At 43.9% G+C, this 27995-nt stretch overlaps 1 protein-coding gene and 1 long non-coding RNA gene across 2 annotated transcripts in view; one reads left to right on the top strand and one right to left on the bottom strand.

The window, feature by feature from the left end:
* The window catches only part of LOC100986620 (uncharacterized), a 213015-nt gene that overhangs the window by 122260 nt on the left and 62760 nt on the right, over window positions 1-27995 (bottom strand). Inside the window, exon 3 of the long non-coding RNA XR_008624900.2 lies at window positions 20584-20638. This is a non-coding gene — a long non-coding RNA (uncharacterized LOC100986620). The remainder of the gene's footprint in view (window positions 1-20583; window positions 20639-27995) is intronic.
* RBP2 (retinol binding protein 2) lies at window positions 4-27694 on the top strand. The gene is made up of 4 exons (XM_008951938.4): window positions 4-4223; window positions 18273-18451; window positions 25747-25848; window positions 27412-27694. The coding sequence occupies exons 1-4, from the start codon at window positions 4151-4153 to the stop codon at window positions 27460-27462; spliced, it is 405 nt and encodes a 134-aa protein (XP_008950186.1). The 5' UTR covers window positions 4-4150; the 3' UTR covers window positions 27463-27694.

The raw sequence follows: 27995 nt of genomic DNA, 5'->3' as shown, positions 1-27995 counted from the left end.
CACCTCTGCTCTTTTTCATGTAGTCTCCAGAAAGCTTCTTGTAACCTGGAAAGATTGGTTATAGTTGATCATTTTCCTCCATCTTAAAAGTCACCTGAAGAATTCCACAAAGACTGAGGTAAGTAAATTCAGAAATGGAGTCACCCAGGCAACTGAGAAAATGGAATGTCCAGGTATGTGATTTGTGAGTGTAGTGGACAGAGTTGGGGGCCCTAGGACAGAACTTTTGAAATTGGGCTCTGCTACCAATTTTAAGATTTTGGTGTTCCTTAAATGGAAGGTGTAGGCAATAGTGGCTGAGTTATTGAGTAGCACTTGCTTTTTCTCATCCACTATCCCTCACTTTTTCCCCTCAGTACCACCCCCAGTTCCTACACATACATAGATCTGGAACAGAAGAATATGCTGAAGCTGTGTTTTGTTGAGGGCTTAGGACAAGTCACACACTTACTAGGAGTTTGGTCTGTCGCCCCCATATCTAGTTACTATCTTGGAACAAACACATACTATGTGCCAGGACTCTGTTAAGAGCTTTTTGGTTTTTTGGTGTTGTTTAATTCTTACAATGACCCTGATTCTCAAAGAATGAATCTGAGACTCAGAAACGTTACGGATCCCCCAGTTAGGAAGCGTTGAAACGTAGATTCAAAACTTGGTGTGGCTGACTCCAAACTTTAGGATTTTATTTTCCCTCTCTATTTATTTCCTCTTTTATTTCTGTTACTCTAAAACAGTAGTTCTTAACTGTGGTTGTCAAGCAGCAGCAGCAGCACCCAGGAACTTACTTAAAAACATAAATTCTTGGACCCTAACCCAAACCTATTAAGTCAGAAATTCTAGAGGTGGAGCCCAGCGATCTGTGTTGTAATAAGCCTCCAGATGATTCTAATGCTTGTTAGAGGTTGAGAACCTCTGCTCTATAAGGGTTAGTCTTAATTTTTAAAAAAATGCTTAAACTAATATCTCTCACAAACATATAGTCAATCAGTAATTACAGCCTCCTTAGCACAATTTTACTTCCCATCACTCATGTGGGTATAATACAGGATTTTAGTTTGAGTTTGTACTAAATTGCTTTTCTATAAATAATCAACATAATTATACCTTTTTTATTAAGGTATAGTTTACATACAATAAGAACGCACAGTTCACAAGGGTAGAGTTTGAGTTTTACCTTTACCTGCTCTCCCTGGACCCACAAAAACTGATCTATTGTATATCACTGTAGATTAGGCTTGTTCTTTTCTAGAGTTTCATGTAAATGAAATTATATAGTATATGATCTTTTGTGTCAAGCTTCTTTCCCTCAGCATAATGTCTGTGAGATTCATCTTTGCTGTGTATATCAGGAGAGTGCTCCTTTTTACTGTCGAGTAGTATTTCATTGTGTGAATATACCACAATTTATTTATCCATCAACTCGTTGATGGAAGTCTGGGTTGTTTCCATATTGTGGCTATTATATCTGAAACTTTTTTATATCATTCAAGTACGAGAGTATATCTGAAACTAAGGTTATATGGTAAGAGTATATCTGAAACTCTTACCATATAATGATAGTTGACTGGGTTTAGAATTTTATTCAAATGTATTTTCCTGCATTATTACAAGATATTGTTCCCTTGTCATATTCCATCAGAGTTGTTGAAAAGCCTAATATCGATCTCATTATTACATTGTTCTTTTATAGGTAATCTGTATGGTTGTCTTTGTTCTCTCCGGGAAATTTTAGAATTTTATTTTTATCTACATTTGCATCACAGTATGTTCTGTGTTAATATATTCTGGGTAATCTCCTTGACTGCATCTTCTATTTCACTAATTTTTTCTTAAGCTGTGTTTAATCAACTGTTTAACCCACCTATTACCTTTTTAATTTTAGTGATTATATTTTTAAGAACTACTCTTTTTAAATTTTTAATCTGTTTTTAAAAACATTATTTTATTCCTTTTTCATGTTTTCAGTGCTTTTAAATTTTCTTTATTCATTTTAAACATAATTATTTTATAGTCTGTACCTGATTTTATTAACTGAAACTCCTGGAAATCTAATTTCACTGTATGTTTCTTCTGATGATGCTCTTGGTGGGTTACAAAGAGCATCAGTTTGTATGTGTTTGTCAGTGTGTGTTACAATTTTGGATTATGAGCTCATATTTGGCATGGCTTCATCACACAGAATTCTGGTTGATCTGGTTTTGAAGGTGTGTTCCTCTTCACAGCTTTTACATTTACTTCTTCCTGGCAGCTTAAAAATGTTAACAAGCACAGGACATTTATTATTTTAATATTTTAGCTAACAGAAAGGATAAATTCAAACCCCAAACCAAGGTCAGAGCAGAACAGAACTTTTTTTTAACCTATGTAGATCCCATGCCAAGTAGATAAACTTTTTTCTTGTCTGTTGCTGCAGATTTTGACTAATTTACACCCCCAATGAGGGAGTAGCCCTTCAAGGGCCTGCCTTTATACAGACATCTCAGTTTCAAATTTGCATCTTACACCAAGACCAATTCCTCCCCCCTCAATGCCCATGAAAACCCAAGCCCCTGGCTTAGTGCAATTAGCAACTCCTGTCTTGCCCCCAGCCCCTTCCCCTATCAGGCCAGCTTCTCATTACACATTCTTACAGGGGAGGCCTACGGGGTACTCAATTGCAGGCGGGAGGGACGGTGGAGGCCCTGGAATTTGAGCCTGGGAGGGACTATCTACTTCTCCAGCCCAGGAGGCTGAATGCTCAGTCTACAGCAGCTTCTGGCTGGACTTCACAGGATGAATCTCCAAGGTTTCTTATCTGTCTACTCCTTCCTCCACTCATTTTCCATTTGTGGTAAAGTTATTTCTTTCTCACCCCTTACCTTTCCCCATTGGCCTTTTGACAACAGCTGGGCCATTTTTCACTCTGTCTTCCTAACTCCAGTGTATTTACTGAAAGATAAATGTGCTGTTTTATATCCCTCGTACCACACACAGAGTCATTTACTTAGATTTCACAGCACAAGGATACATATATGAGAGCTGCAGTGTCATCATCAAAATAGGTCTCACTTTGGGAACTCATGGTATATCTGTCTCAGGCCACACCTCCATTCTTCACAGTCACTTCTCAGACACCACATCTTGGAATAGAGTGTCAGAGCAATAAACTAAACCCATTTCCATTGGGACAGCCCATTTGGAGAACATTCCTGAACCAAGGGTCCTTGTCCAGCTATGCCCCCACTTTGATCCAGGTGATCCTCAGCTTTCCCCTTGGATCTTAAAACAACATTCCACTACCCCTCTGCCTCCATCTGGCCTCCCTCCAGGCTCAGCTTGCTTTTAGCAGAATCATGTTCCCAGAAAACACTTTTCTCATGTCTCACCCTGCTGCTAGGAAGTCCACAGGGCACCTTGCTTCCACAGGGAAGCAAGAGAGATTTGGGCTCTCAAGTCAGGCTCCAAATCTCTTTCAAAGCTGACCTAGCACACTGTTGAAGAAAAGGATTTGGAGCCCAACAGATCTGAGTTTGAATCCTGGCTCAACCACTTACACGTTGTGATTAGACATGTGATTTAACCTCCATGATCCTTTCTCATCTGTAAAATAAGGATGGTTAAACATAACTCACAGAGCTCTTGTAAGCTGAAACAAGATGAAGTATGCATGCTGCCTGGAACAGAGTACAGTAGAGCTCCACAGGTGTGAATTCTGTCTTTTCAGTTTCACCAGCCTTGCTATGAGTGCTGGATTCATGGCTGATAGACTCCAGGCTTGAGGCCTGGGTACTGGTGACCCATAGTACATGTGGGGTAGACCCTGGATGTTTGTTTTCTTCCATTACTGGATGAAATGTTCTGTGTGGGACAAGGGGCACATGGGGACCCAGTCAGCCAAAAATGAGCTGCTCTAGGGCCCTGCTTATGGTGCAGGACACTAGGACACCCACGCCTGGCCATACCAGGACTTTGTTTGTGGGTTACCTATAGTCTCGCTGAACTTTGCAAAGAAAAGTTCTTCTGAGTTGTGCTTCTGCCCTTTGAACCTGTTATCTTCAGAGTCACAAACCTGGCCCACTAGGCTATAAAAGAAGCTCATTCCAATGCATTCTCCCTGCAGCCTGCTCCTTGCCATCCACCACAAACCCTCACCAAACCAGTGGCCACCACCATGACAAGGGACCAGAATGGAACCTGGGAGATGGAGAGTAATGAAAACTTTGAGGGCTACATGAAGGCCCTGGGTAAGTAGGAGACTGGGGATGGGGAGGGTAGCTGTTGTTGGGAGTACTGTGGTCTGGCCCTCCAGACAGTGCTGCTATGGAGTTCAACAGACCTGTGGCAAATCCTCATGCCTCATGTACAGCTGTGCAATATTAGGCAGATCATAAAAATTCTCTGAGGCTCAGTTTTCTCATCTGGAAACTGGGAATAATGATAAATGAGATTATGTCTAGGATGCCTTAGCACAGTGCCTGGCCCACAGAAAACATACACTGAATGTGTATGTCAGGAGGATACACACACACAGAGTAAAGCCAAACTTGAGAGGATAACACAGTCGCTCCCCTGCCTTGTGACCACCATCTCTTTGATAACCACTTGGACCTGATATTATCCACCAATGACCTCTGCATTGTTCTTTTATCAGTTTTGTAATGGGGAAGCAGAAAAGAAATAGCTAGCAAATCTCTCAGCCTAGGGAAAATCAAGCTCATGGAAGCCTAGAGAGGCTGTTGTCAGAGAGCACAAACAACCCACTGCTTATATGACTTCTGAACTGGGTTCCAGGCCAAGGGCTACCAATTGGTGCATGTCCTGAGTTCACCACAGAGTGGGTTCCCTGTGGAACTGGCAGAAAACACATAGCCCTGCCCAGCCTACAGGTTCTGCCTGGGACTAGAGTGAGTGGGTCCCCAGAGGGGAGCTGACAGTTACTGGGTGGCTCCTGTGCTCCAGGTGCTGAGCAAGGGGCTTTGGCTGCCTGACCTTATTCCATCCCTCAGCAGCCTCTTTATCACCTCTTCTAGCTTTAAAGTTCTCCACACATGGGGTAACTTTGCTGGAACTTCCTCCACATGCAGAATGAGAGAAACGGCAGTGGGTGGAGTTAGAGGCCCAGTAATAACTTGGATATGATGGTGGGAGGTCTCTCCAAGAGTGGAAATCATGAGTTTTTTGGTGTGATAAACTTCTAGCTTGAAAATGTCCACCATGTCAATGAAAAAGGAGAGCTGTGATATGTTCCATATTTGTGGAACTAAGCACTTTCTTCATGTTCTTTTTTTTTTTTTCATTTATTTATTTTGGAGACAGAGTCTCGCTCTGTCGCCCAGGCTGGAGTGCAGTGGCGCGATCTCGGCTCACTGCAAGCCCGCCTCCCGGGTTCATGCCATTCTCCTGCCTCAGCCTCCAGAGTAGCTGGGACTACAGGCACCCGCCACCACGCCCGGCTAATTTTTTGTATTTTTAATAGAGACGGGTTTCACTATGTTAGCCAGGATGGTCTCAATCTCCTGACCTTGTGATCCGCCCGCCTCGGCCTCCCAAAGTGCTGGGATTACAGAGGTGAGCCACCGCACCCGGCCTCTTCATGTTCTTTAGACTGGTTTCCAACACTGAATAGCTTTCCTTTTCATTCTGGTTAGCAGGATTTTTACCTCAATATAGTTGGGGGGAGGAAGAAAGAGACAAAAATCCTCCTACCAGAGCCCCATCCTCAACTCTGTTGCACCTGTGTTTTTTAGTACCAGGAGTGGCCAATAGAAATGGGATTCTGATTCTACACATGGGTAAATGGATTGGAGCATAGCTTGGAACTAGAATTCTGAACAAGATTATACAGATAAGGAAACCAAAGCAGAAGGGTCAACACAGCTGGGACTAGAGTCCAGGGCTTGCTCTGTGACCGTGAACCAGTTTTTTAACCTTTTGGAACCTCGGTTTCCTCATCTGCCAAATAGAAATAATAGCCCCAGCCTTGCCCATCCCTCCAGATGATATTAGATGTAGTTGTGGTTTTGAGCAATTAAAAGTACTTTAACAAGGGTTATTTGGAAGTTTCAAGGTTTCAGCAATATGCTGAATAAGCCAGAGTCAAGTAATATAATTAGAAAGAAACCTTGTGTCTTTTGCTGCTTATGCTTCAATAATAAAAAGTCCTATGATGACTTAGATTTAAAATCTAGGCTCTGTTTAGTTTATGGCTCTGCAGAGTGGACCCCTAAAGCCCACCTCTCTAGGCTTAAGGTGAGAAGCAAGCATTCCTACTACCCTCTTTCTCCTCCTGGGGGTTGGGAGGATGCAGAGTACACCATCAGCTCTCTCCAAGAAATCCTGCCTCTAACAACAGCCTTCCTCTGGACTCTTTTCACATCAACTTACACCTTTAATGTGAGTAAGGGGCTCACAAGTTGTGAATGTGATATTTGAATATCTTCACCATTGAGGTTTCAGATTGGATTTCCTAATGCTCCTTGGTATCAAATATTTATTGTCTCTTAAAGCTTCAGCCAAAACTTCCAATTTAATATCACATTACATTGATTTCACTCTAATGAGCAAGTCGTTTGATCTCTTTGTCCCATGATCTCCACAGTGTAGAGTGTTAGGCTGACACTCAACTGATTAAGATTAATACCATACATGGTACTACTAGGTAAACCCAGAGTGGGAATCTGTTGGTGCCTGGTTTACCCAGCTGCTGACAGCCCAGTGTCTCAGGACCCCAGAAACTTGCTCCTGCCCAAGTCATGAGGCCCTGTGCAGAAATGCCTCACCCAGAGTCATCTTATCACCATTGAGGTAGGACCCCTTGTCCTTCTCAACCTGCCATGGGAACATGGGTGGGGCAGGCATGGCAGTGATTGAAGACAGGTCTCAGGGGGCTCAGCTAGAAGCAGGCAAGGAAGAGCTGCCCCTTCAATCTAACCTGCTAAAAGCAGCCCAACAGATCTCAACAGTTTCCTCCACGCCCAGGACATAAGGCAGGTTGCTTTCCCAACACTGAGATGTCAACGAAGCTTGCCTTCCTTACCCTTTTGAGCAGTGAGACCCTTAGCATTTGGGAAGAGTATGTGTAGACATCCTCAAATGTGTGACTGTTGTTAAGGATGGTGCCCATTCCCTATCTAAGAATCATCGATTTCTAATACTTTAACCCCTAGCACTAGAGAGTTTGCTTTTTCTGTGGGCCTGGTTGTTGGTTCAGTAAGGAAAGAGCAACTCTACTGAGATGTGGGCTTGGGCAGTAAACTGGCTTTGTCACTAGTGCAGTGACTCACTCCACACACTGGCCTCCCATCATGACTCAGCCACCAGTCTCAGCAGAGTAACACATCATGGTAACCTTTGGGTTTGCCACAAATTACGTCATTAAGAGTTCAAAAGGTGAGTGAGCCAAGGGTCAGTGGTACTTCCTCTCCTGCCTTCTTAGGCACCTGGTGTTTCTCACCCCAGATTCTTTCTTGACAGTGAGGAAACCAGTTGGTGAACTCTTTTACCCTGAGGAACTTGTCATGTCCTGAAGTCAGTCCTCCTTCAGGTCAGATCAGGCGATGAAGGAATGGGAGGGGTGGTCTTCATTTTTAAGGGATGATCAAGAAGGACAGACATAAGGAGGTCTTAATAATGTGAAAGAATACTGGGAGAGAGTTCATTAACTCTGCCCAGGTGGGAATCATTCAACTTCTCTACCAAAGCTTTAGAAGGTGCCGTGGATGCCAGGGACTGTGCCATCTGAAGCAGAACCAACCCTGGAATCTGTTCTCGAGGAGTCAGGTTACAGCCATGCACAAATGGTATTCCTGTTTTTCATTACTGTTTGATGAATTACCCCCAAAATGTAGTGGTTTGGAACAACCACGTCATTTAATTATTATTTCTCATGGTTCTGGGGGCTGACTGGGTTCACCCCAATGGTTCCTGCTCAAAGTCTTTCATTTGGTTGCAATTGGGCAGCAGCTGGGGCTGGAGCCATCTCAGGCTTCCTTACTCATATGCATGTCTGGCAGTTGATGCTGGCTGGCAGCTGAGACCTTAACTGGCCTTCAGCATCTACATGTGGTCTCCCCATGTGACCTGGGTTTCTTCACAGCATGCTGGCTGTATCCAAAGAGAAGAGATACAAGCTGCATGGCCTTTTATGACCCAGCTTCAGAAGCTACCGGGTACCACTTCCACCATATTCTATTGGTTGAAGTGGTACAAGCCTGCCTGCATTCAAGGAAAAGGGACATAGACCCCACCTCTCAGTGGGATGAATGTCAAGGTTGCATTGTAAGAACAGCATGTAGGATGAGAGGTGTTATTGCAGCCATTTAAGAAAATATAATCTGCCACAGATGGGCCAGTTGAGATTCTATGCCTTGGGCTCAAAGGGGCTATGGGTATCAATAGAACAATAGTAACAAGAAGTATGTGCATGGTGGTGAAAGGAGCTACAGTACATGGAGTCAGTAAAGGCTTCCTGAGTACTTCTTGGTGGGGCTTTGAAGGAAGAACAGGAGTTCTCCATGCAGAGATGGAGTCAGGCATAGCCCCATGGGCGTGTGCACAGGCATGGGCCTGGGACACCAGAAGGCATTGTATTACCAAGGAGTGAAGTGCAGGGAGGAGGCAAAAGAATAGTCTGGAAAAGCAACAGGATCTTTAAGTCAGTGTGCTGCACATGAACTTCACCTTGCAAGGAGAGGGTCTAGGAAGAAATTGTATGCAGAGGAGAGAGATGCTATCAATGCTCACTCTAGATAGAGTGAATAGACCAGCAGACTGTCAGAGAACTAAAGAGGTTGTTACAATGACCCTGGGAAGGTATTGAGAGCAGTACCCAGAAAGGGTGAACAGGGAGATGTCCAGAGCAGGAAATAGACTGGATTTGGTGACTAGAGGAGGAAGAGTCAGGGAGGAGTCAGCCTAGAACATGAAAAACTATCACATAACTTTACCAGTGAAGATGGGGAAGCATGTGTCCAAAAATTAGATGTTAAATTTATACTTCTTTTAGGAAATTTTCATTCCATAAATTGTAACTATTTGAGGAAAACCCATTATTTTCTTAATTCACAAATGAAGGTGAGGATTATCTTCTATGAAGAACATCTTTTTCACTTAAATTGACATGCACAGACTTAAAAGTGCAGTGGCTATCACAAACAGTTCTAGTGGGTCTCTGAAAGCTCCACTAGGAAGGCAGAGCCCTGAGAGGCTGAAGTCAGACAGCTCCCAGCTAAGTGGTCTCTGCCAGGAAATATTTCCCGAATATGTGTCTTGTGCAAAATCTCATCTTGACCATTTAAGAGCCTGCAGTCTAGCATGATGGGTGAGCACAAGCACAAATTATTCTCATACCATGATACACATCACACTAGAGCTTTATATGCATTTCTTCATTTTAGTGCATTCAGTTTTCAACAAATGTATCGAGCACCTATGACAAATGAGGAAGTGTTCTAGGCATTGGAGATATAGTGGGAAATGAGGAGACGAGTTCCCTGCCAGCATAGAGTTTACATGCTAGTGGGGAGACAGAAAGTAAACAAATAGTTTAAGGTTATTTTGGGTAGTGGTGAGTGCTGAGAAGAAAATTAAAAGAATAATGGAGTGGAGTGTGATGGGTGGTCAGGAAGGTTTGAGGGGGTGACAGTGGAACCCAGGTTTGAACGCTGACTAGTGTTATTCTGGACACAGGGGACAGCAAGTGCAAAGGTTTTGGGTGTGTTCAAGAACATGAAGCCAGGTGTGATGGCTCACACCTGTAATCCCAACACTTTGGGAGGCCAAGGCAAGAGGGTGACATGAGGCCAGGAGTTCATGATGAGCCTAGGCAACATAGTGAGACTTCTGTCTCTACAAAAAATAGAAAATAAAAAAATTAGCTGGGCCTGGTAGCACGTTCCTGTGGTCCCAGCTACTCAGGAGGCTGAGGGGGGAGAATCACTTGGGCCCAAGGATTTGAGAAAGCTGGTGTGTTGGGAGTTGAAAGTGTGTGAGCCGGAGGGGTTGGGGGTGTGGTCAGGGAGTGAGAGTAGAAAGGTAGGCGGAAGGCAAAGCAGATACCAGCCTTATGCTGGGAAGACAAATTAATCCTCTTTGTATTCTTTAAGGATCACTATGGCCACAGCATGGAAAATGAATCATAGGAGGGCAAGATTGCAAGCAGAGAGGATGAGAGACCCATTAGGAGGCTGCTGTGTTGTCCAGGCAGGAAATAACCATGGCTTGGGCTAGGGCAGTGCCTGTGGAGCTGGAGAAAAGAGGACGGATTCAGCCTATATTTTGCAGATAAAGCTCACGGGGTTTGCAGATGAATATGAAGTGAGAGGAAATGATAGAAATGAATTTGGGTCCCAGGCTTAGGCCTGAATAACTGGGCAGATGACAATCCCATTGCCTGAAATGGGGAAGTCACTGGGAGGAGTGAGGTTTGGTGGGGAGGTACCAGGCTGGGGTGGTGGGGGAACATGCATTAAGAATTCTGGTTTGCATATTTTGGTTTCAGATATGTTACACATTCAAATGGAGTATTAAAATTGGCACTTTGATATGGGATATAGAGCTCAGGATATAGTCAGAGATAAATTCAGAAGAAATGCTTTCCATTTTATGGGGTGAGGAATCTAGAGAAGTGGAGAGACTTGTCCATGGCCACGTGTGGTTAGGAAATGATGGAGCCTAAGACAGGAGCCCAGGCTATCTGCTTCTAACACCCACAGCCCTTTCCTCAGCACTGTTCTTGGTAGGGGTACAAAACATGGAGGTAGGGAAGAAAGAGCTTCACTGTGAACAAGGTATGTCCAAATGGAGGCATCCAAAGTAAATAGGCAGGACCCTCAGAAACACTGAAAGAGAATCACTCAGAGTCCCTGGGTGAAAATGAGTAGGTAGATAGATGATAGATAGATAGATAGATAGATAGATAGATAGATAGATAGATAGATAGATAGATGTCTGATTGAAGAATTTGTTTCATAAAATCTGGATTCCTGATGGTGCTCACAAGTCAATGAAGGTATACACGTTGCCAAAGTCTCTACTTGAACCATATGGTACCTGGTAGGACTTTCAAAGGGGAAATGCTGAGGGATGGAAAAAGCCTAGGTAATGATAGGTGTCATCCCTTTGTACAAGTCTCCCCTTGCATGTGTTGGCATCAGCTCCACTCTAATGTCCATCCCAGCAAGTATGCAGTAGACTAAGAATGGGGAGGAGAAACAGTGCATAGGGAGCAGGGAGGCACCGCAGGGTCTCCAGCCTGCCCCCGGTGCCTAGAAGGAAGTGAGAGGAGGAGGCAGGCAGGGATCTCATCTAATTCCTTTCTAAATGTGTTTTCTGGAGGAGGAAGTGGCATGGAAAAAAGGAGAAAATTGTTCTTACACTCTGCTTCTCACAATTGCCTAAGAGTGCCAATGATTTGAGAATTAAGGAGTCCAAATTTGAAGCCCATCAAAGCTGCACTTTGAATGGTTCTCAGATTTCATATGATGAATACTTGTGCCTCTCTGCTCTTTAATTTACAAAGAGCACCTGCCCTTTTCGCCTCCAACTTTCGCTTTTTTCATAAGCACATTACAAAGCATTTTAATGTTGAGTAGCATACTCATATTTCACCTTTATGGCTTGTATTGTTCAAAATGCAGTTATGAAAAGTATGTTTTAATAAAGTCACGTCCGTGTTGTTTTTTTTCCTTCTGCAGCAGCTAAAAGCCATATATATTATTCAGAAATAGCTTGCCTTTGGACCTTTCCTTCTGAGATAGAAATTCATTTCACCTGGCTATAAATCAGACTCAGAGATACCCTTAATCCAGAAAAGGAGATAAAACATGCTTGATAACCCTGGTGTTAAAATACCATACCAGGAAAATAATTTTCTCTGCAAAGTACGAAGAGGAAGTGTTTTTATAATCTGTGTGTGTATGTGCATGTGTGTGTGTGTGTGTTTGTGTGTGTGTGTGTGTTCTACATCCGCAGTTAAACCCTTTTGATTAGAAATATCATGAGTCCACCAACAGAACATTTGGCTAGCTTCCCTGGGGCAGAGCAGAGGCAACATGATTTACTGGGTTGTGCAAACACTGAAGGGTGGCCAAGAGGCCAAGCCATTTTTCAATCCAGCAGAGAAGTGATGCTTGATTCCATTTGCATAGTCTTCTAATAACATTCCCCCGGCACTGGTCAGAAAGATTGACTAGGGATGGTGTTTCCAGGACAAACCAGTTCTGTCAGCAATAGGTATTTTTAGCTGTGATCTACCTTTCTATGCAACCAGGGACAAGCAATACTTTTTACTGGGGAGCGGAGGTGTTAGTTGTAAATGACAACAGAATGCGTTTGTAAAGAAATTGTCAGGAGTGCTATCCTAACTGGGTAGCTCTGAGCTCACCAATTAAATTCTCACGGCCTCAGTTTCCACATCCATTGAGTGGAAATAGACTTGCTCTCAGAGGAACACTTCAGTTCTAAATTTCTCTGTAGATTTTCAATTATTCCTTAGTGGTTTTACCTAGAGCCTTCCCCTGTTTCATCTGGTTAACAGATGACCTATGGTTTTTCTTTTCCCATCTCCTAACTATTGTTCCAGAAGTATGGTTTAGCACAGCTCAGACCTTAGCACAAAGGACTGGAGAAGGAGCTGAAGTTGGTTCTACCCATCACCAGACTATAGAGTGAGGAAACTGATCCACACAGAGAAAAGTGTCGCCAGGCTGGATAAAATGCCTATAGGACAGACCAAGTCTATGACAGTAAAAGAGTGTATCAGCCACCATTCCCACTTCTCCTGCAGAGTCCAAGCCCCTTGCAAAACATGGAGTGCAGACAGCTATGGAGATGCATAAATATGACCCAAAACTTTCACTCTGGACTGAATGCTGACTTGGTCCCTACTTGACCCAAACAGATAAGGCCAAGAGTGGATGGCAATGTGCACTGCATATGGACAAGCTACTTGGTACTATGTAAAGCATTTTACCATTATTTTTACTGAATCCACACTGTAAATAGTCCTCTGAAGTGAGCATTCTTTTCCTCATTTTCCTACAAAGGAAGAGTGATTTCTCCAAGGTCACACAGCTAGCTAGGAAATAAGAGACAGGATTGTACCTGCATCTGCCCCTTACCCTTACTCATTTATACCACAGTTCTAAGCTTTAGCATGCACATGATCACTTGGAAGACTTGTAAGGACAAGCAGAGCCTGGCCAACAGAGCTCCTACTTAATAGGTCTAGGGTGGGCCCCAGATTTTGTATTTCTTTTATTTTTATTTATATTTATTTATTTAGAAACAGGGTCTTGCTCTGTCACCCAGCCTGGAGTGCCGTGGCACAGAACCTGCATTTCTAACACGTTCCCAGGTGCTAATGCTGCTGCCAGCCCAGGAACCTCACTTTAATAATCACTGTCCTGGCCCTTGCTGCCTCCATTAGCTAATCCATAGTATTTCTTGAGTACCTACTAATTGCCTAGCTCAAGACCTGGTTCTATGGTATGGTGGGGAGGAACACAGAGCAAGAAGATGTCATTGTCCTTGTCCTCATAGAGGTGAAACTGCAGGAAAGAATAACCAACTCCATGAAAAATGCAGGGGGAAATGCTAAGTACTGTTGGCAGGCAGAGGGGAGCAGTAAAACTGTTTGGCCTGGATAGCAGGTAAGGAAGGAGGCAAGAAAGAATAGGAGGAGGCAAATCTGGGGCTCGGCCTTATGAGATTTGGAAAGCTGGGACAAGAGTGACAGGGATTCAGAGAGCAACTGTTCAAGGGATATGTGGGAAAACACAAAGAACTAAGGAAATTGGCCTGTGAGATCAGGGGCTTCATAATGATATTATGATGATGGCAGCCTCCATTTACAGAGCCATGATCACAGGCTGCCAGCCACTGGGCAAAGCTCTTCACAAACACCATCAAATTTGATCCTCACAACAAGGTGATGCAGTTAATAATAGCTCCACATACGGCCACTGCCCTCTGCTGCTTTAGATCTGGAACCAAATGTCCAGCGACAAGACTGAAGCTGGACACACTTGGGGCAGAAGGAGAGAAATATGAGCTGGAGTGTGACATGCCAGCCTCTTGCCAGCTCCTCTGCACGACACAAGCATGTGCTTGTACTCACTAGAACAAGGAAGATGCTCTTCAGTGGCTTGTAGCAATTTTAAGGAAAGGTTCATTTTTTAAGTCGGAAATACTTGACCACTTGGTCCTACCTAAATAGGTCAGCAGTTACCTTGAAGAGAGAAAAATTAAACAGGTATGATTGCAAGGCCAAGGTGGCTGAGATACATGTGTCAGAAAGGGTTTGGTAAGCCCTTTCCATAGTAAGTTGTGTCGGGACACCTGGCAGACTGCATATTCCTCCACAGAGGGGCTCCATGGCCACCTCAGACTTTGAAAAGGTGCATCCTGTACCTTCCCTCCAACTTGGAGCTACAAAGCACCTTTCCCATATTAAAGAATCTATGAAATTCTACAGGGCAGAAACCAGCTTGTCTTGGTTTTAATTCCTCATCTCCCAAACTTACTTGCTCGTGAGCCCATTTTTTTGACCACCAAACATCCGATGGAGCTGTACCCCATGGCAAATACAGTGGGGAAGTGGGGGCTCTGGGAATGTTGGCCAAGAAGACTAGAGGAATTCACAGAACCAAAGGCAGCCGAGAGACCGTTCGTCTCTCCCCACACCCCATGCCTCACAGGCTGTGTGACTTGGACATGCTCACGTACAATTCCATAAGCCACAGAGGTGAAGCAAAATGAGCTGCCAGATAATGTAGCCGGCTGGAGTGTGATTGCTTCAGCTCTCACTTATTATACAGCCCTGGGCCTAGAAAACAATTGCCATTTGGTGGGGGACAGTATGCAAGGGCTTTGGAAAACAAACTGCCTCAAACAGGGAGGGCTCATCCAACTGAATCCCACAGTCCCTGTGTCTCCAGGGGAAATTTAACAGAATCAGAAGTTACTAGTATCTTGGGCAGCCACAGAAATTGCACACATGGGGATGGTCTAACTGGGCTACCCCAGAGCTTGGGGAGCACAGCACTGGCCCTTGAGACAGATCGTCCTAAGTTCAAGTACCATCTCAACTGCTTCCTCACCACATAATCCAGGGAAAGTGACACAACTTCTCTGAGGCAGTTTTTCCGCATTGGCAAAATGAGGATAAAATAAAACTTATCTTGTGGGTTTGTTTGAAGAATAAAATGAGGAAGGTTTCCCAAGGGAGGTTACACCCTGAGCCACCATCCCTAGACACTATCCCTAGACACAAAGGGACACCATCCCTAGACACAAAGAGTGTCTTAATTGCCACCCCAAATATTACCAAGAGTCCACACAGCATGGCTCGCAGATTCACCTTACCTAAAATTCAGTTCACTATGTATCCCCATAAAACTAGTTCCCTCTTTTATTCCCTGGCTCTCATCTTGATCATCCAAGCTCAGAACAACTGTTTCTTCCTTCCAACTCAATCTCTCTACCCATCTATCCAATTACCAAGCCACTACAATTGCTGTTTCAGCCATGTATATTTAGACAAGTAGACTGACCTCTCTAGGTCTTACTTCACCATCTCTGACATGAAAAGTAGGCGCTTTAACAGTAGCTTTCAAAATTTTTAAACCATAGAAGTCTTTTTCCAAACAGCCTCCTATGGACAAAGTTCAAAATCTGAAATCACTGAGCTCTACCACCCAGAGATTCTAGGTCTGGGATAGGACCCAGAAATCTGCATTTTTTTGTTTCAGGTGTTCCAGAAAGGAAACTAGCTTTGGGACCCACTGGTTCCTAGACATGGAAGGTACTCAACAAATAGTAGAGAATGAGAGGTGAGCAAGGCACTGGCATTTGTGCAGCAGCTCATGCCAACTTGAACTTACTTCTCTTTTCAACTTAGGATACAGGCATGTAATCTTTTTACCTTCTGGCTAGCTAATATTACTTAAAATTGTTCTGTCAGGCTCAAATCTGACTTTATACAAGTTAGAGTCTAAAGGTACCCAGGGCCCTTTCTCATGCAGCTGTGATTCTGTTGTAGATTCAGATTGCTGACCCAAAGTGAGGTTCAACTCGGCCTCTCCTTGATTTTGGGGAGAAGGGGAGTAATAGTGACCAAAGAAGGATTTTTTTTTTTTTGAGATGGAGTCTCGCTCTACTGCGAGGAGTGCAATGGCACAATCTTGGCTTACTGCAACCTCCGCCTCCCGGGTTCAAGTGATTCTCCCGCCTCAGCCTCCCGAGTAGCTAGGATTACAGGCACCTCCATCATGCCCGAATAATTTTTGTATTTTTGTAGAGACAGGGTTTCACCATGTTGGCCAGGCTGGTCTTGAACTCCTGACCCCAGGTGATCCACCCACCTAGGCCTCCCAAAGTGCTGGGATTACAGGCGTGAGCCACCAGGCCCAGACCCAAAGAAGGATTTTTGAAGGAAATGGGTCAGAAAGGAAATGGGGAGAGAGTGAGGGAAGTGATGCTTGGCCACCATGGGAAGACAGCAGAGTCGTCAATCTCCAAACTGACAGGAACTTCCTGAGCTACCTGCTGCTCTGTCTTTCATGGCCACAATATAGTGTTTGTCCTGCACCGGACACTGCACAACATGAAATTTCATCACTTACATATCATAAAGATGGTACTGCAGTTCTCAGAGAAATAGCACTCGATAAATTTGAACTGTTCTTCTTCTTGAGGTCAATATTATCTTTGGGTTTTAATAGAATCAATTCTAGGTTTTTTAAAACCTTCTCAGTGGATTTTCTAAAAAAAAATTAAAGATTTAAATTGGCATCTAAAGATATTTGGAGAATTCACAGGCATAATGGGAATCAGATATTTGACTAAAGACCAAGAGTGATGATTTCATAGCAAGGAAAGAAATTCAAGTATTTTCAGAACTATCCTCTCTTTCTAGATCTACTCCACAGGCCAACAACTTTTTGGCATGGCTCTAGTTGAGCCACATTTTATGCTTAACTAGGGGTTAGCTTCTTGTTGTAATATGCAACGCTTAGGACATTCAACACTCCTTTGGTTTGTTTCAACATTTTCATAATAAAAATGTAAACAATTATTAACCTATCCCTTAAAAACAACAGAAGAGGCCGGGCACAGTGGCTCATGCCTGTAATCCCAGCATTTTGGGAGGCCGAGGTGGGCAGATCACAAGGTCAGGAGATCGAAACAATCCTGGCTAAAATGGTGAAAACCGATCTCTATTAAAAATACAAAAAATTAACCAGACATGGTGGTGGGCACCTGTAGTCCCAGCTACTTGGGAGGCTGAGGCAAGAGAATGGCATGAACCTGGGAGGCAGAGCTTATAGTGGGCCAAGATTGCACCACTGCACTCCAGTCTGGGCAACAGAGTGAGACTCCATCTCAAGAAAGAAAAAAAAAGAAGAAGAAATCTCTGAACAAATATTTATTTTCCAGAATACGTTTAAAACTACATTGGGGGCCAGGCATAGTGGTTCACACCTATAATCCCAGCATTTTGGGAGACTGAGGCACATGGATCGCTTGAGCTCAGGAGTTTGAGACCAGCCTGGGCAAATGGTGAAACCCCATCTCTACAAAAAATACGAAAATTAGCTGGGTATGGTGGTGTGCACCTGTTGTCCCAGCTACTTGGGAGGCTGAAATGGGAGGATCACTTGAGCCCAGGAGGTCAAGGTTGCAGTGAGCCAAAATCATGTCACTGCACTCCAGCCTGGGCGACAGAGTGAGACCCTGTCTCGAAAAAACAAAACAAAAAACAAATCTATACTGGGGGCTAAGAACTGAGGCAGAACAGTCTGCTGTTAAAATGAAAGCTTGTAACTATCCCTCCCCGCTGTGGACATTAACAAAAGTTTCCTAAGTTTCATCTTTATCCATGATTAAAACTAGTGATTTCCAAAGTCTTTTTTCTTTTAAATCATGAGATCTTTTTGTTCAGCAAACTCTTAGGAGGATGCCCAACAGGTCAGATAGAATAGAGCTGCTGTGACGTGTGTGTGTGTGTGTGTGTGTGTGTGTGTGTTGGGGAGCTGCAGCTTAGGGGTGAGGCTTGCGTGCTACATCTCCCTCCCATCAGGGATCCTGAGGAGGTGCCAGGAGACTCCTAAGTTTCCCAGCAACTGACTGAAATGCCCAACTTGGCCACGAGTAAGATGCTTGTTTCCGACTTAAGCAAAGACAGGTGGCCTACACACAATCTGTGTCTCTAGTCTTGAATGTTTGGTCTTGTTAACGAAATGAATGAGTCTGGCTGAGCACATCATAACCTCCACAACTCCCTTTGCCAACAGATATTGATTTTGCCACCCGCAAGATTGCAGTACATCTCACTCAGACGAAGGTTATTGATCAAGATGGTGATAACTTCAAGACAAAAACCACTAGCACATTCCGCAACTATGATGTGGATTTCACTGTTGGAGTAGAGTTTGACGAGTACACAAAGGGCATGGATAACCGGCATGTTAAGGTACTGACCGGGGCTGGTGTTTTTCGTTCACACATTCTGTGCCAGGGGCTGGCTATTTGGTATCATGATGAAAAAAAAATATTAGAAACAACCTGGGAAAAATCAGGAAAGGAGGACCAGGATGGCCTTAATCATGCTGGCAATGAGCAATTATTGACAGTTTAGTAGGAAGAGGCAGGCCTAGGAGAGATTAAGAGCTCAACCTCTCCATGATCCAGGGCCAGGGCCTATGAGTCATATACAGCCATGGGCCTGGCAGGCAGAGGGAAGAGGGCAAGGTGGAACATCACAGGGAGGGACAGCACCTGCGCCTGCTGGGGACCAAGGGCACATGGAAAGGTGGCAGCCCTGCCCAGTGCCAGCCAAGCACTGCCATGGAGGAGCGAAGCCTGAAGGTGCCAGATTTTTTTTAGGAGATGTAGAGAAATCAGATGTTTTTATATAAAATATCTCAAATTTTTATGATTCTGCTGAAAAAGAGCAAGTATAAAATGAAACATCTCAATTATAGATGATCCCAGCTGACTTCATTTTTTTAGAAAAGAATGATCCAAATTAAACAAACAAAAAAAAATCAGTAGGTTAAGTGGAGTCAAGATTTATCCAGCCCTAATAACTTGGAGAAATCTCTGGCAAGTTTGTGGCTTCTGTCCTAGCATTGCCTTAATCAACAAGGGATAATCTAGGCAACTCTCCATGTATCAGAAGGCCAGACTTTCACCATTTGAACTACTGAATATAGATGGGACCCTGAAAGCAGGCAGAAAACAACTCTGAGAGGGGAGTAGGGAGTTATCTCAAAGCCCAAAAACTTGAGTTTGCAGAAGAAGCAGGCTCTTGCCCACAGGAGCTGTTTGCAAATAAGGCAGAGGCAGCAGGGAGAAGTGGAGAGGTGCTGGGAAGGCAAGGGTAACAGCAGCTCTCCCCAGCATCACCGTGTGGTATCCCAACCCAGTAACCAGCCCTCCTGCTCACATTCATGCTCAGTGTGCCTGTTTTTGATTTTCCAAATCAAATTACACCTGGTCAGTGCCCACCAAACAGGAATAGGAGAAATCCAATCTCAGTTGTATTTAAGGATTCCACCAAACCTTCCCACTGTAACGAACCCCAGGGATATGTATGCAGTCCAAGAGATTTGGGAAGGTTCCTGGCTTGTCATTTTTCATGGTTGCAATTGACTGTTCACTGTCTATGCCCATGCATTTTATACAAGGCTGGGCAGTTTGAATATTCAAAGCATGCTTTCCCTCTGGGCCAATTCAGCCACTGGAACCTCTGTCCTATCTCCCAAACTGAGGGAGGACAGAGCTGAGTACTCTGACCCAAGGTATCTGTGCTGTCACCTTCCCACCCCCAGCAAAGGGCCAGCCCTTCAAGTGCCACAACGAAGCAAGCAACACCCTCTGCCCTGCCCTGCCCCCCTCACCATGAGTCCTGATCTTCCCAAAGGTCAGGCCACTACCCAGAGACTCTCACACTGTCCTTCCAGGAGCTCATTAGAAGTCAGAGGTCTCAACTCTCCCCCAAAGCAATGGGCACAAGCTCTGACTCCTCTCCTGGGGTGGGGAGGAAAAGCTGTTATTATTATTTGGTGACAATTAAAAGCGAAGAGAGCTGGACACACTTTATTTCTCAGTCAAGTTGTCCTGTAGCATTGATAATCTCAGCCATCAAGTCAAGGTTGAATTATATTTAGTGTTCTTTGCTAAAGAAAAGTAGGGAAATATAAAGCATGATGGAAATTTTTCCACCAGAGCACTCTTGGCATGAGAACTTAAGATTCTGGGCCCTGGAATGTCCACTTATGGAACCCCTCCCTGAGGTGATAATGGATCAACAAGTCTTTTCTGAACCTGTGAACCATCTGGCTGAAAAGCCAATTCATTGGACACCAGAATTGCTAGGAAAATTGATCTCAGAATTTCTTGCATCACTCTGCTGTTCCAACCCAATCAGTGCAAAATGATTCATTTTCCCTCACCTTTCTGTTTTGGTTGTGGGCTCTTGAAAAGCAGGCCTGTCCTCTCTGACTTGATCCTTTGTGACCTTTGATGGTAGAGAACTTGCTCTTCCTAAAATAAATCACCCTTCCAGCCCTTAATGGATTCCACGTGTTAACACACTCCTACCTTTCTTCTGTCTCTCCGTGTTCCATTTTCTCCCCTCTCCAGTCAGCAGTTAGCCCTGCAGAAAGAGAGAGAATCCTCTTTCCCACAGCTTGCCTCCTCTTTGCCTTCACTAGAAAGCCAGAGTGAATGCACACACACACACACACACACACTCACACACACCCTTAGTAGGGAGTGAGAAGTACCCAGGACAGTTTGCCCAGCCTCCAACAATGGGCCATTCCCATGAGAATCACCATGCAGAGCAGATGCCCAAGGGACCACCTACTTCCTGTAACTTCACTGGAACCCTTCAGCTGGAAGGGGGTGCTAGACAGTGGGCAAATCTCTTTCTCTGATTAATTTCTTTCTTTTTTTTTTTTGAGACAGAGTTTCACTCTCATTGCCCAGGCTGGAGTGCAGTGGCTCAGTTTAGGCTCATTGCAACCTCCACCTCCCAGGTTCAAGCAATTCTCCTGCCTCAGCCTCCCAAGTAGCTGGGATTACAGGCATGCGCCACCATGCCTGGCTAAATATATATATATATATATATATATACACATATATATATATATATATATCAATACACACACACACACACACACACACATATATATAGTAGAAACAGGGTTTCACCATGTTGGTCAGGCTGGTCGTGAACTCCTGATCTCAAGGGATCCACCCGCCTCAGCCTCCCAAACTGCTGGGGTTACAGGCGTGAGCCACCATGCCTGGCCTCTGTGATTAATTTCTGTCGCCCACACTTGGTGGCATGCCTGAGTGAACACCTATACACGTGTGGGAGTGTGAGGATGTGTGAGTGTGAGAGTGTGTGTGGTACTCCTCATGCTATTGTTTTCCAGGGCTCCATGTCTCAACTACTTGGTCACCCTTACAAGCCCTCTGGAAATCTCCCCACTCGGCAGTGTGGAGGAGAGGTGCATGTTGTGCCCTGTAGTGCCCAGTTCTATGCCAGCCCAGAGCAGAAGCAATGCAACCACATTGATCACAGAGTCAATTCTCCTCTGAGGAGTCAGGGACTCCCCTTAGGAAGGACTTCCTGTGGGTTCTATGTATTCCCAACTTCCTATCCTGGCTGATTTCTAAGAGAAGTTAAAGCCCCTTCCAAAACTACACAAGCTACCCCCAAAATAAAATTAAATTAAAAATAAGCAATTGATACCCATGTAATGGAATGTGGAGTATATGCAGCCATGAGAAAGGATGAAGGACAGACTCATGCTACAAAATGGATGCACCTGGAAAATGAGCTAAGTGAGAGAAGCCCCACACAAAAGGTCACATATTGTGTGATGTATATGAGACGTCCAGAATAGGCAAATTCATAGAGAGAGAAAGTGGTTGCCCAGAGACAGGGGATAGAGGAAATGAATGGTGATTGCTAGTACATAGGGGTTCCTTTTGGGGCGTGAAGAAAATCACCTGGATTTAGATATAGTGATGGTTATGCAACCTTATGTACTAAAAGCTACCGAATTGTGTATCTTAAAAGGGTGAATTTTATATTTTGTGAATTATATCTCAATAATAAAATAAGTAATTGAAATTGGGGCAGACAGTAAGGGCAGGGAAAAGCAGGGAAGACAATGGCGGTTAGAGCCAATAATGCCATTCTGATGGCAGAAGAAGATGGGAGCCCCCAGAAGAGGAGTGGCAGACAGGCGCTGCCAGAGGAAGGGCCCTGCAGGCGAACCAAAGAACTCTTAATTGAGGGCAAGTGCGCTAAGGAGGGTTGAGCATGTGAATACTGTCCTTCAATGCTCTTAAAGAGCTGTTGTTTTCCTTTAAAAAAAAAAAAAAGTGTTGACAAGTAATTCCAACTTACAGAAAAGTTACAAGAATATAACAAAAAACACCTGTACAGTCTTTACCAAGAGTTACCACATTTTGCCCCTTTGCTTTATCATGTGCACATGCTTTCTGTCTAACACACAAATATTTTTTTCTGAACAATCAGATGCCTTAGCCCTAAATAGTTCCGTATGTATTTCCTAATAATTAAGGTATTCTCTTGTAAAACTGCAATATGGTTATCAGCTTCTATAAGTTTAACATTGATACAGTGCCTGTATCTAATTTATCATAAAGGGCTGTTTTAAGCAACGTTAGCTTTGGAAACTGTGATAGTGGAAAGCATGGTGGGAGCCCAGGTTTCTTCAATTCTGTGTACAGCTATCTGCCCTTGGAATGTACTCCTTCTTTATCCCCTAGCTGAGAACGAAGGGCTTTCCTCACTTGTTTCCATTTCCTCAACCTGAGGATCTTTTAAGGCAATTGAGCCTCCTTTAAAAATCTCTTCTGATGCAGGGATGAAGGGCACCAACTAAAAGCAGATTAAATTGAGAAATTTTAGTTCATTTAACCATTCTCTTCTTTCTGCTTCTTATTTTTATATAGGAGTAAGGCTATAATATTGTAAGTATTATCATAATTTATTGGTAACCAATTTACTTTACGGTCAGAACAACTTTTAATCTTGCTGTCCAGTAGGAGTTATTAAAATAAAATATTAGGACAGGCCCATGCACTAACATTTTTCTCCTTCCTTCTTCCTTCCTTCCACAAAATTTGCTAAGCCCCTACTACATGCCAAGGCTAAGTCAGTAGCTAGTGATAAAATGATGAATCAGACGCCCTCTCCTGCCTTCAGGCATTGCAAGCCTCCTGGGGAAGGCAGACAAGTAAATGAACGATGACCATATTGATGTACGTGTGTGCACTCTGGTAGGACCATAGAAACTAAGGCAAGGAAGCAAATGGATTTACTTCAAGATTATGTTTCAACAAATAGAGATTCATTCAACAATGCTGATCACTGTGCTGCGTCTGGTGTTGCAGAAATGAACAGCAGATACAGCATCTTCTTTCATGGAGCTTACTGTCTACTGGGGGAGACAGGCATCAATTCAACCAACACGTGTTAGGTATCTATCATGTGTGAGGCAATCTGGGAGTGAGGAGGACAGACGACACCGTCCTTGCCCACATTGAAAACATGAGTCCTTTCTCATCTGTTTAGAGGAAAACTCAGAGTCCAAGGCTCATCATAAGAAAAAGCAAATTATTATTCCAGACATCTTCCTCCCAAAAGAGCAAGGAAGGCAACCTATGAATATAGCTTCTCCAAGACCTTTAAAGATGTGAGGTTTAGGATGGTCCTAAAGGAGAAGGAGACCTTTTTTTGCTTTAGAAAACATGTAGAATTTTATTTTCAAATTAGCTTTGGGAATATGAATACATGCAGATGGTTAAAAAACATCAAAAAGTAAAAAGTAACATTTTCTTTCTATCCTAGCCCCAGCCACAAGTTCTCTCCTCAGGGACAATCACTATTAAGGGTTTCTTTTACTTCCTTGCAGGAAACGTGTACAAACATATGCATGCATGCATACTCCCCCCTGTCTGCTTTATGCATTTGGCTCTGCTCCTTGCTTTTTCGACTTAAACCATACACTACGGCTATATTCTTTCAATGACTGCATAGCAGGGATGAACCATACCATATTTAACTAGCCACCCACTGACAGAATTTACGAAGCTTCTAGTCCTTTGCTGTAACAAAGAATGCTGTGATGCACTGGGGAGTAAAATGAGAAGGAATAAAATTGTACATAAAGTATATAATATGGTCAAGGTCAAATATTATTTTAGAAATAGGTAGATTTAACAATCTGTAGAAAACAGATTTGTACCAAAAAAAACAGGCCCAAATGTACAAGGACACTGGGGAAAAAACCACAGGTCAGTTTATCACCAACTGGGTTTACAAGATACCAAGAAAAGTAAACATCTGGTCCTTAGCATAATATTGTTCAGAGAGGCATAATGAAGTTTGCACATACTTGGAAGAAAATCAGCTAGCATCAGGGTCATCCCCGAAGAAGAACAACACAGGCACAGAACCATTCTTCAGATGGGAATGACATAATCATCTCAGGAAGGGCACGCCTAATTTGGGCACAGAAGTGGTTGGCCCTGTAGGACCACCTAGGGGTAGTACAGATTATAGCAGGTATTAGGAGGGGTAAAAGTGGGGAACAGAAGGAGGAGAAATTTGAAAAGTAAATAGTTTGTAAACATGTACACAGGGGTTTGAGCACTCTTGGGACTCAGCAGGCCTACGGCTTCTCCAACCTGCTGGCCACTGTAGCCTGGCTGTTCAGCACATGTTCTGCTGCTGCCCCTGTGCTATTAACCAGTTGGCATTGCTGCTGGGAGGAACCCAAGAACCAGAAGGTCCACCCATCTGGTTCTGGATAAGAAGGCAGGTACTGGAGCCATCTGGGTAACCCCCTGATTATTTAGGGAGCTCCCCTGCCTTTATTGGTGTCCTATAGTGGGCAGGTCTCACAGTGTGATTCCTGAAGGAGAAATTCCCAGAAGTAGAATTTCTAGGTCAGAAAGTACATGCAGTTTTATATTTTGAAAGGTAATATAAAATTGCCCTCCAAAGAGATTTATACCAATTTATATCCCCATGTGCCCTGTATAAGAGAGAGTGCCTGCTTCTCTACTCTCCCTCCAATTCAGTGTATTATCAAACTCTTTGATCTTTGACCATATGATGAATTGTATCTGAAAAACAAAGTCTTCATTTGCATTTCTCTTATACTGTGAGGCTGAATGTCTTTTCTTATGTTTAGAAGCCATCTGCTAGGGCTCTCTCCCCCTTGTAAGCTGTTGGTTCATGTTCTTTGTTAACATGAACTATTAAGTTAATGACATTTTTCTTATTGATTTACAGGAGCCCTTTATATATATAAGGAAATCAAATCTTTGCTGATATGTTATCATTTTCCCCCAGTTTTTTGTTTCTCTGTTGACTTTAAGGTATTTTCCCCTTCCAGAAATTTTACATCGTTATATAGTGAAATTTATCATCTTCTCCCCACTGATTTGAAATGCCATTTTTACCATAAGGAAAAATGGAAGAGTAGAATTCCTTGAAAGAAAACAGAGCAAGCCAAGATAAGCTGGTTTGGCTGGAATGGAGGGTGTATGTGGAAAATGACATTGGAAGGATCTTGGCTCCCTGAGGCTGAGGGCTCTGCCCTTCAAGCAAGCAAGACCCTGAAATGGCTGCAGGAATTGCAGCTGCAGGTTTAGATTTGTTCAGTCCCTCAAGACCATGTGTTTGATTTGCCTGGGAATCTGTCTTTACAGGCACTGGTCACCTGGGAAGGTGATGTCCTTGTGTGTGTGCAAAAGGGGGAGAAGGAGAACCGCGGCTGGAAGCAGTGGATTGAGGGGGACAAGCTGTACCTGGTAAGTACTGGGTTCTGCTCAGCTCACTTCCATGGTGCTTACACATGCTACTGTGGTCACCTAGCCAGGCGTTTTGACAAGAAAAATGGCCCTGCACTCCTAACCCGAGCTCCAGCCAAATGCATGTGGTCATATAGTCAGAAAGCCATTCCCATCTGGCTCAGGGGACTCCAGGAAGAAATCTATATGGCTGTTTCCGTGAACAGCTGCAATTCAAAAGAAAGTTCAAAATGCTGAGTTAGGAAGCAGAGATCCATGGAGAAATACAGGGAACCTGCTAAAGACCAGCTGGGGAGAAATGTGAGCCACAGAATTTAGATGCCCTGGAGGAGGGTGGGACAGGGCCTTCTCATAATGATGGGAGCCTGGGAGAGAGAGTGGGGTGGGGAGGAGACAGGACCCACTCTGCCTGGGAACTGCCACAGGTATTGACCTCTCTCCATGAGGTATGTCCTCCTGACCCCAAAATATTTTAAGGTAATTTGGTACTAGAACAGAGCAGTAGGAACAATAACTGATATCCTTAAATATCTTATACCTGTCGAGACAGCTTAATTTTTTATTCTTCAATCTTCAAGGCACTTCATGGGTTCAGCATTCAAATGGTGAAAAATCTCTCACTCCTTCATCTTTTTTCGCTCATTTGTAAATGAATGGCTCATTCAGTGAATGGCTCTTCATTCATTAATTCACTCACCTTTGGAATGAGGCAGGTACCTGGCTCCAATGTCAGTATTCAGGTTGCCACAGTGCCCTTCACAGCCAGCCTTGCTTCACCTGAGATCTTTATTTTGAAGGCAATGTCAGCTAATGATATATGGGAGGCATTTATCGTGTTTTGCATTGATGGCTTTCCCTACCTGCACTGGTTTGGATGATGGATTTTTCTAATTGTAATACAATCCCCAGTGCTCTCTGTGGCTTAGACAATGGATTCACAGTCAACTGCAATGATTGTGGTGGTCCTTCCCACACTCATGTTTTTCCCTCCTCCTTCGAGGATCAGTGAGGGTCAAATAAGGCCTGGGGCTCCCTCTATCTGGATGAAAAGCGGGACCTTGTCGGCTGCACAGGCAAGCCTGGGAAAGCCCTTCTGTACCTCACACCCTGCGGGTACCTGCGCCACCGCCAGCCAATGTTCTAATCACCAGAGGCCAGAAAGCCCACAGGGTGGAGGGGCAGCTCACTGGCCAGCATCTTTTCAGGCCCCTACCTTCCAAACACTTCTCTACACTAGGTCCTTTCCTTCCTCATGGCTTCGCTGCCTTTTATAAATTAGGTCATGTTACTTTAATCATGGGAGTAGGAGAAATCCTGCCCAAGAGGGTCATTTCTTTGCATTTTTCATTTTTATAGTTGTTCAAGCTCAATTCAAGTGTCAAAATCAAATTACTGCTACCTGCAGGGCATGCCCGCTGATTGGGTCTGTGAGATGCACTTTGCCCAGAATACCTAAGTGTCCTCTTTATTCCAACCTCCCACCCCCAGATACCAAGGGGGCTGAGGGCTGGGCAGAAGAAAGGCCTGGCTTGTTAGACCCTCACCCACTTTCTGACGTTGCAGGAGCTGACCTGTGGTGACCAGGTGTGCCGTCAAGTGTTCAAAAAGAAATGATGGCGACGTGGGAGGCCTGCCAAGCACAAGCTCCCCACTGCCCACACTGAGTGGTCTACTGGTTTTGAGAAACAGCTGTGGGGACCTTCCCACTCTTGACAGGGCCCCATTAAGGCATCTGGGTGGGTTTTAAACAGAATGCCTATGTAGCAGTGATAGACATATTCCCCTCCTTTGAAACCTAGCATTAAATGGAAAAACAAAAATTACTCCCATATTTTGAAACCCTTTATATGGATCTCCGTTTATTTCTAGAGCTGTCAGTTTTACCCACAGACAGAAGAGATGACTGTCTGTGTGGTTTTTGCATGTTTATTAATTTGTTTCAATTTATTTTATTTTGTTTCTTTTTTCTTAGCTTGTTTGTTGGTTTGTGGGGGACATGGGGGGTGGGGAGGAGGGCATTTTACCTAGAAACATTCTGTGGCCAACACAGCATCTGCTACTGATTCTTGAACATCTTCGTCTGAGACTCATTCCTTTGGATGCACATTATTTCTCAAAAGTTCTATTTTAGGATACATATGCCTCCC

This window comes from Pan paniscus, chromosome 2, assembly GCF_029289425.2.
Source record: "Pan paniscus chromosome 2, NHGRI_mPanPan1-v2.0_pri, whole genome shotgun sequence".
Taxonomy (NCBI): Eukaryota; Metazoa; Chordata; class Mammalia; order Primates; family Hominidae; genus Pan; species Pan paniscus.
The sequence above is the reverse complement of the archived record's forward strand: the minus strand, read 5'-3'. Positions and strand labels throughout refer to the sequence as shown.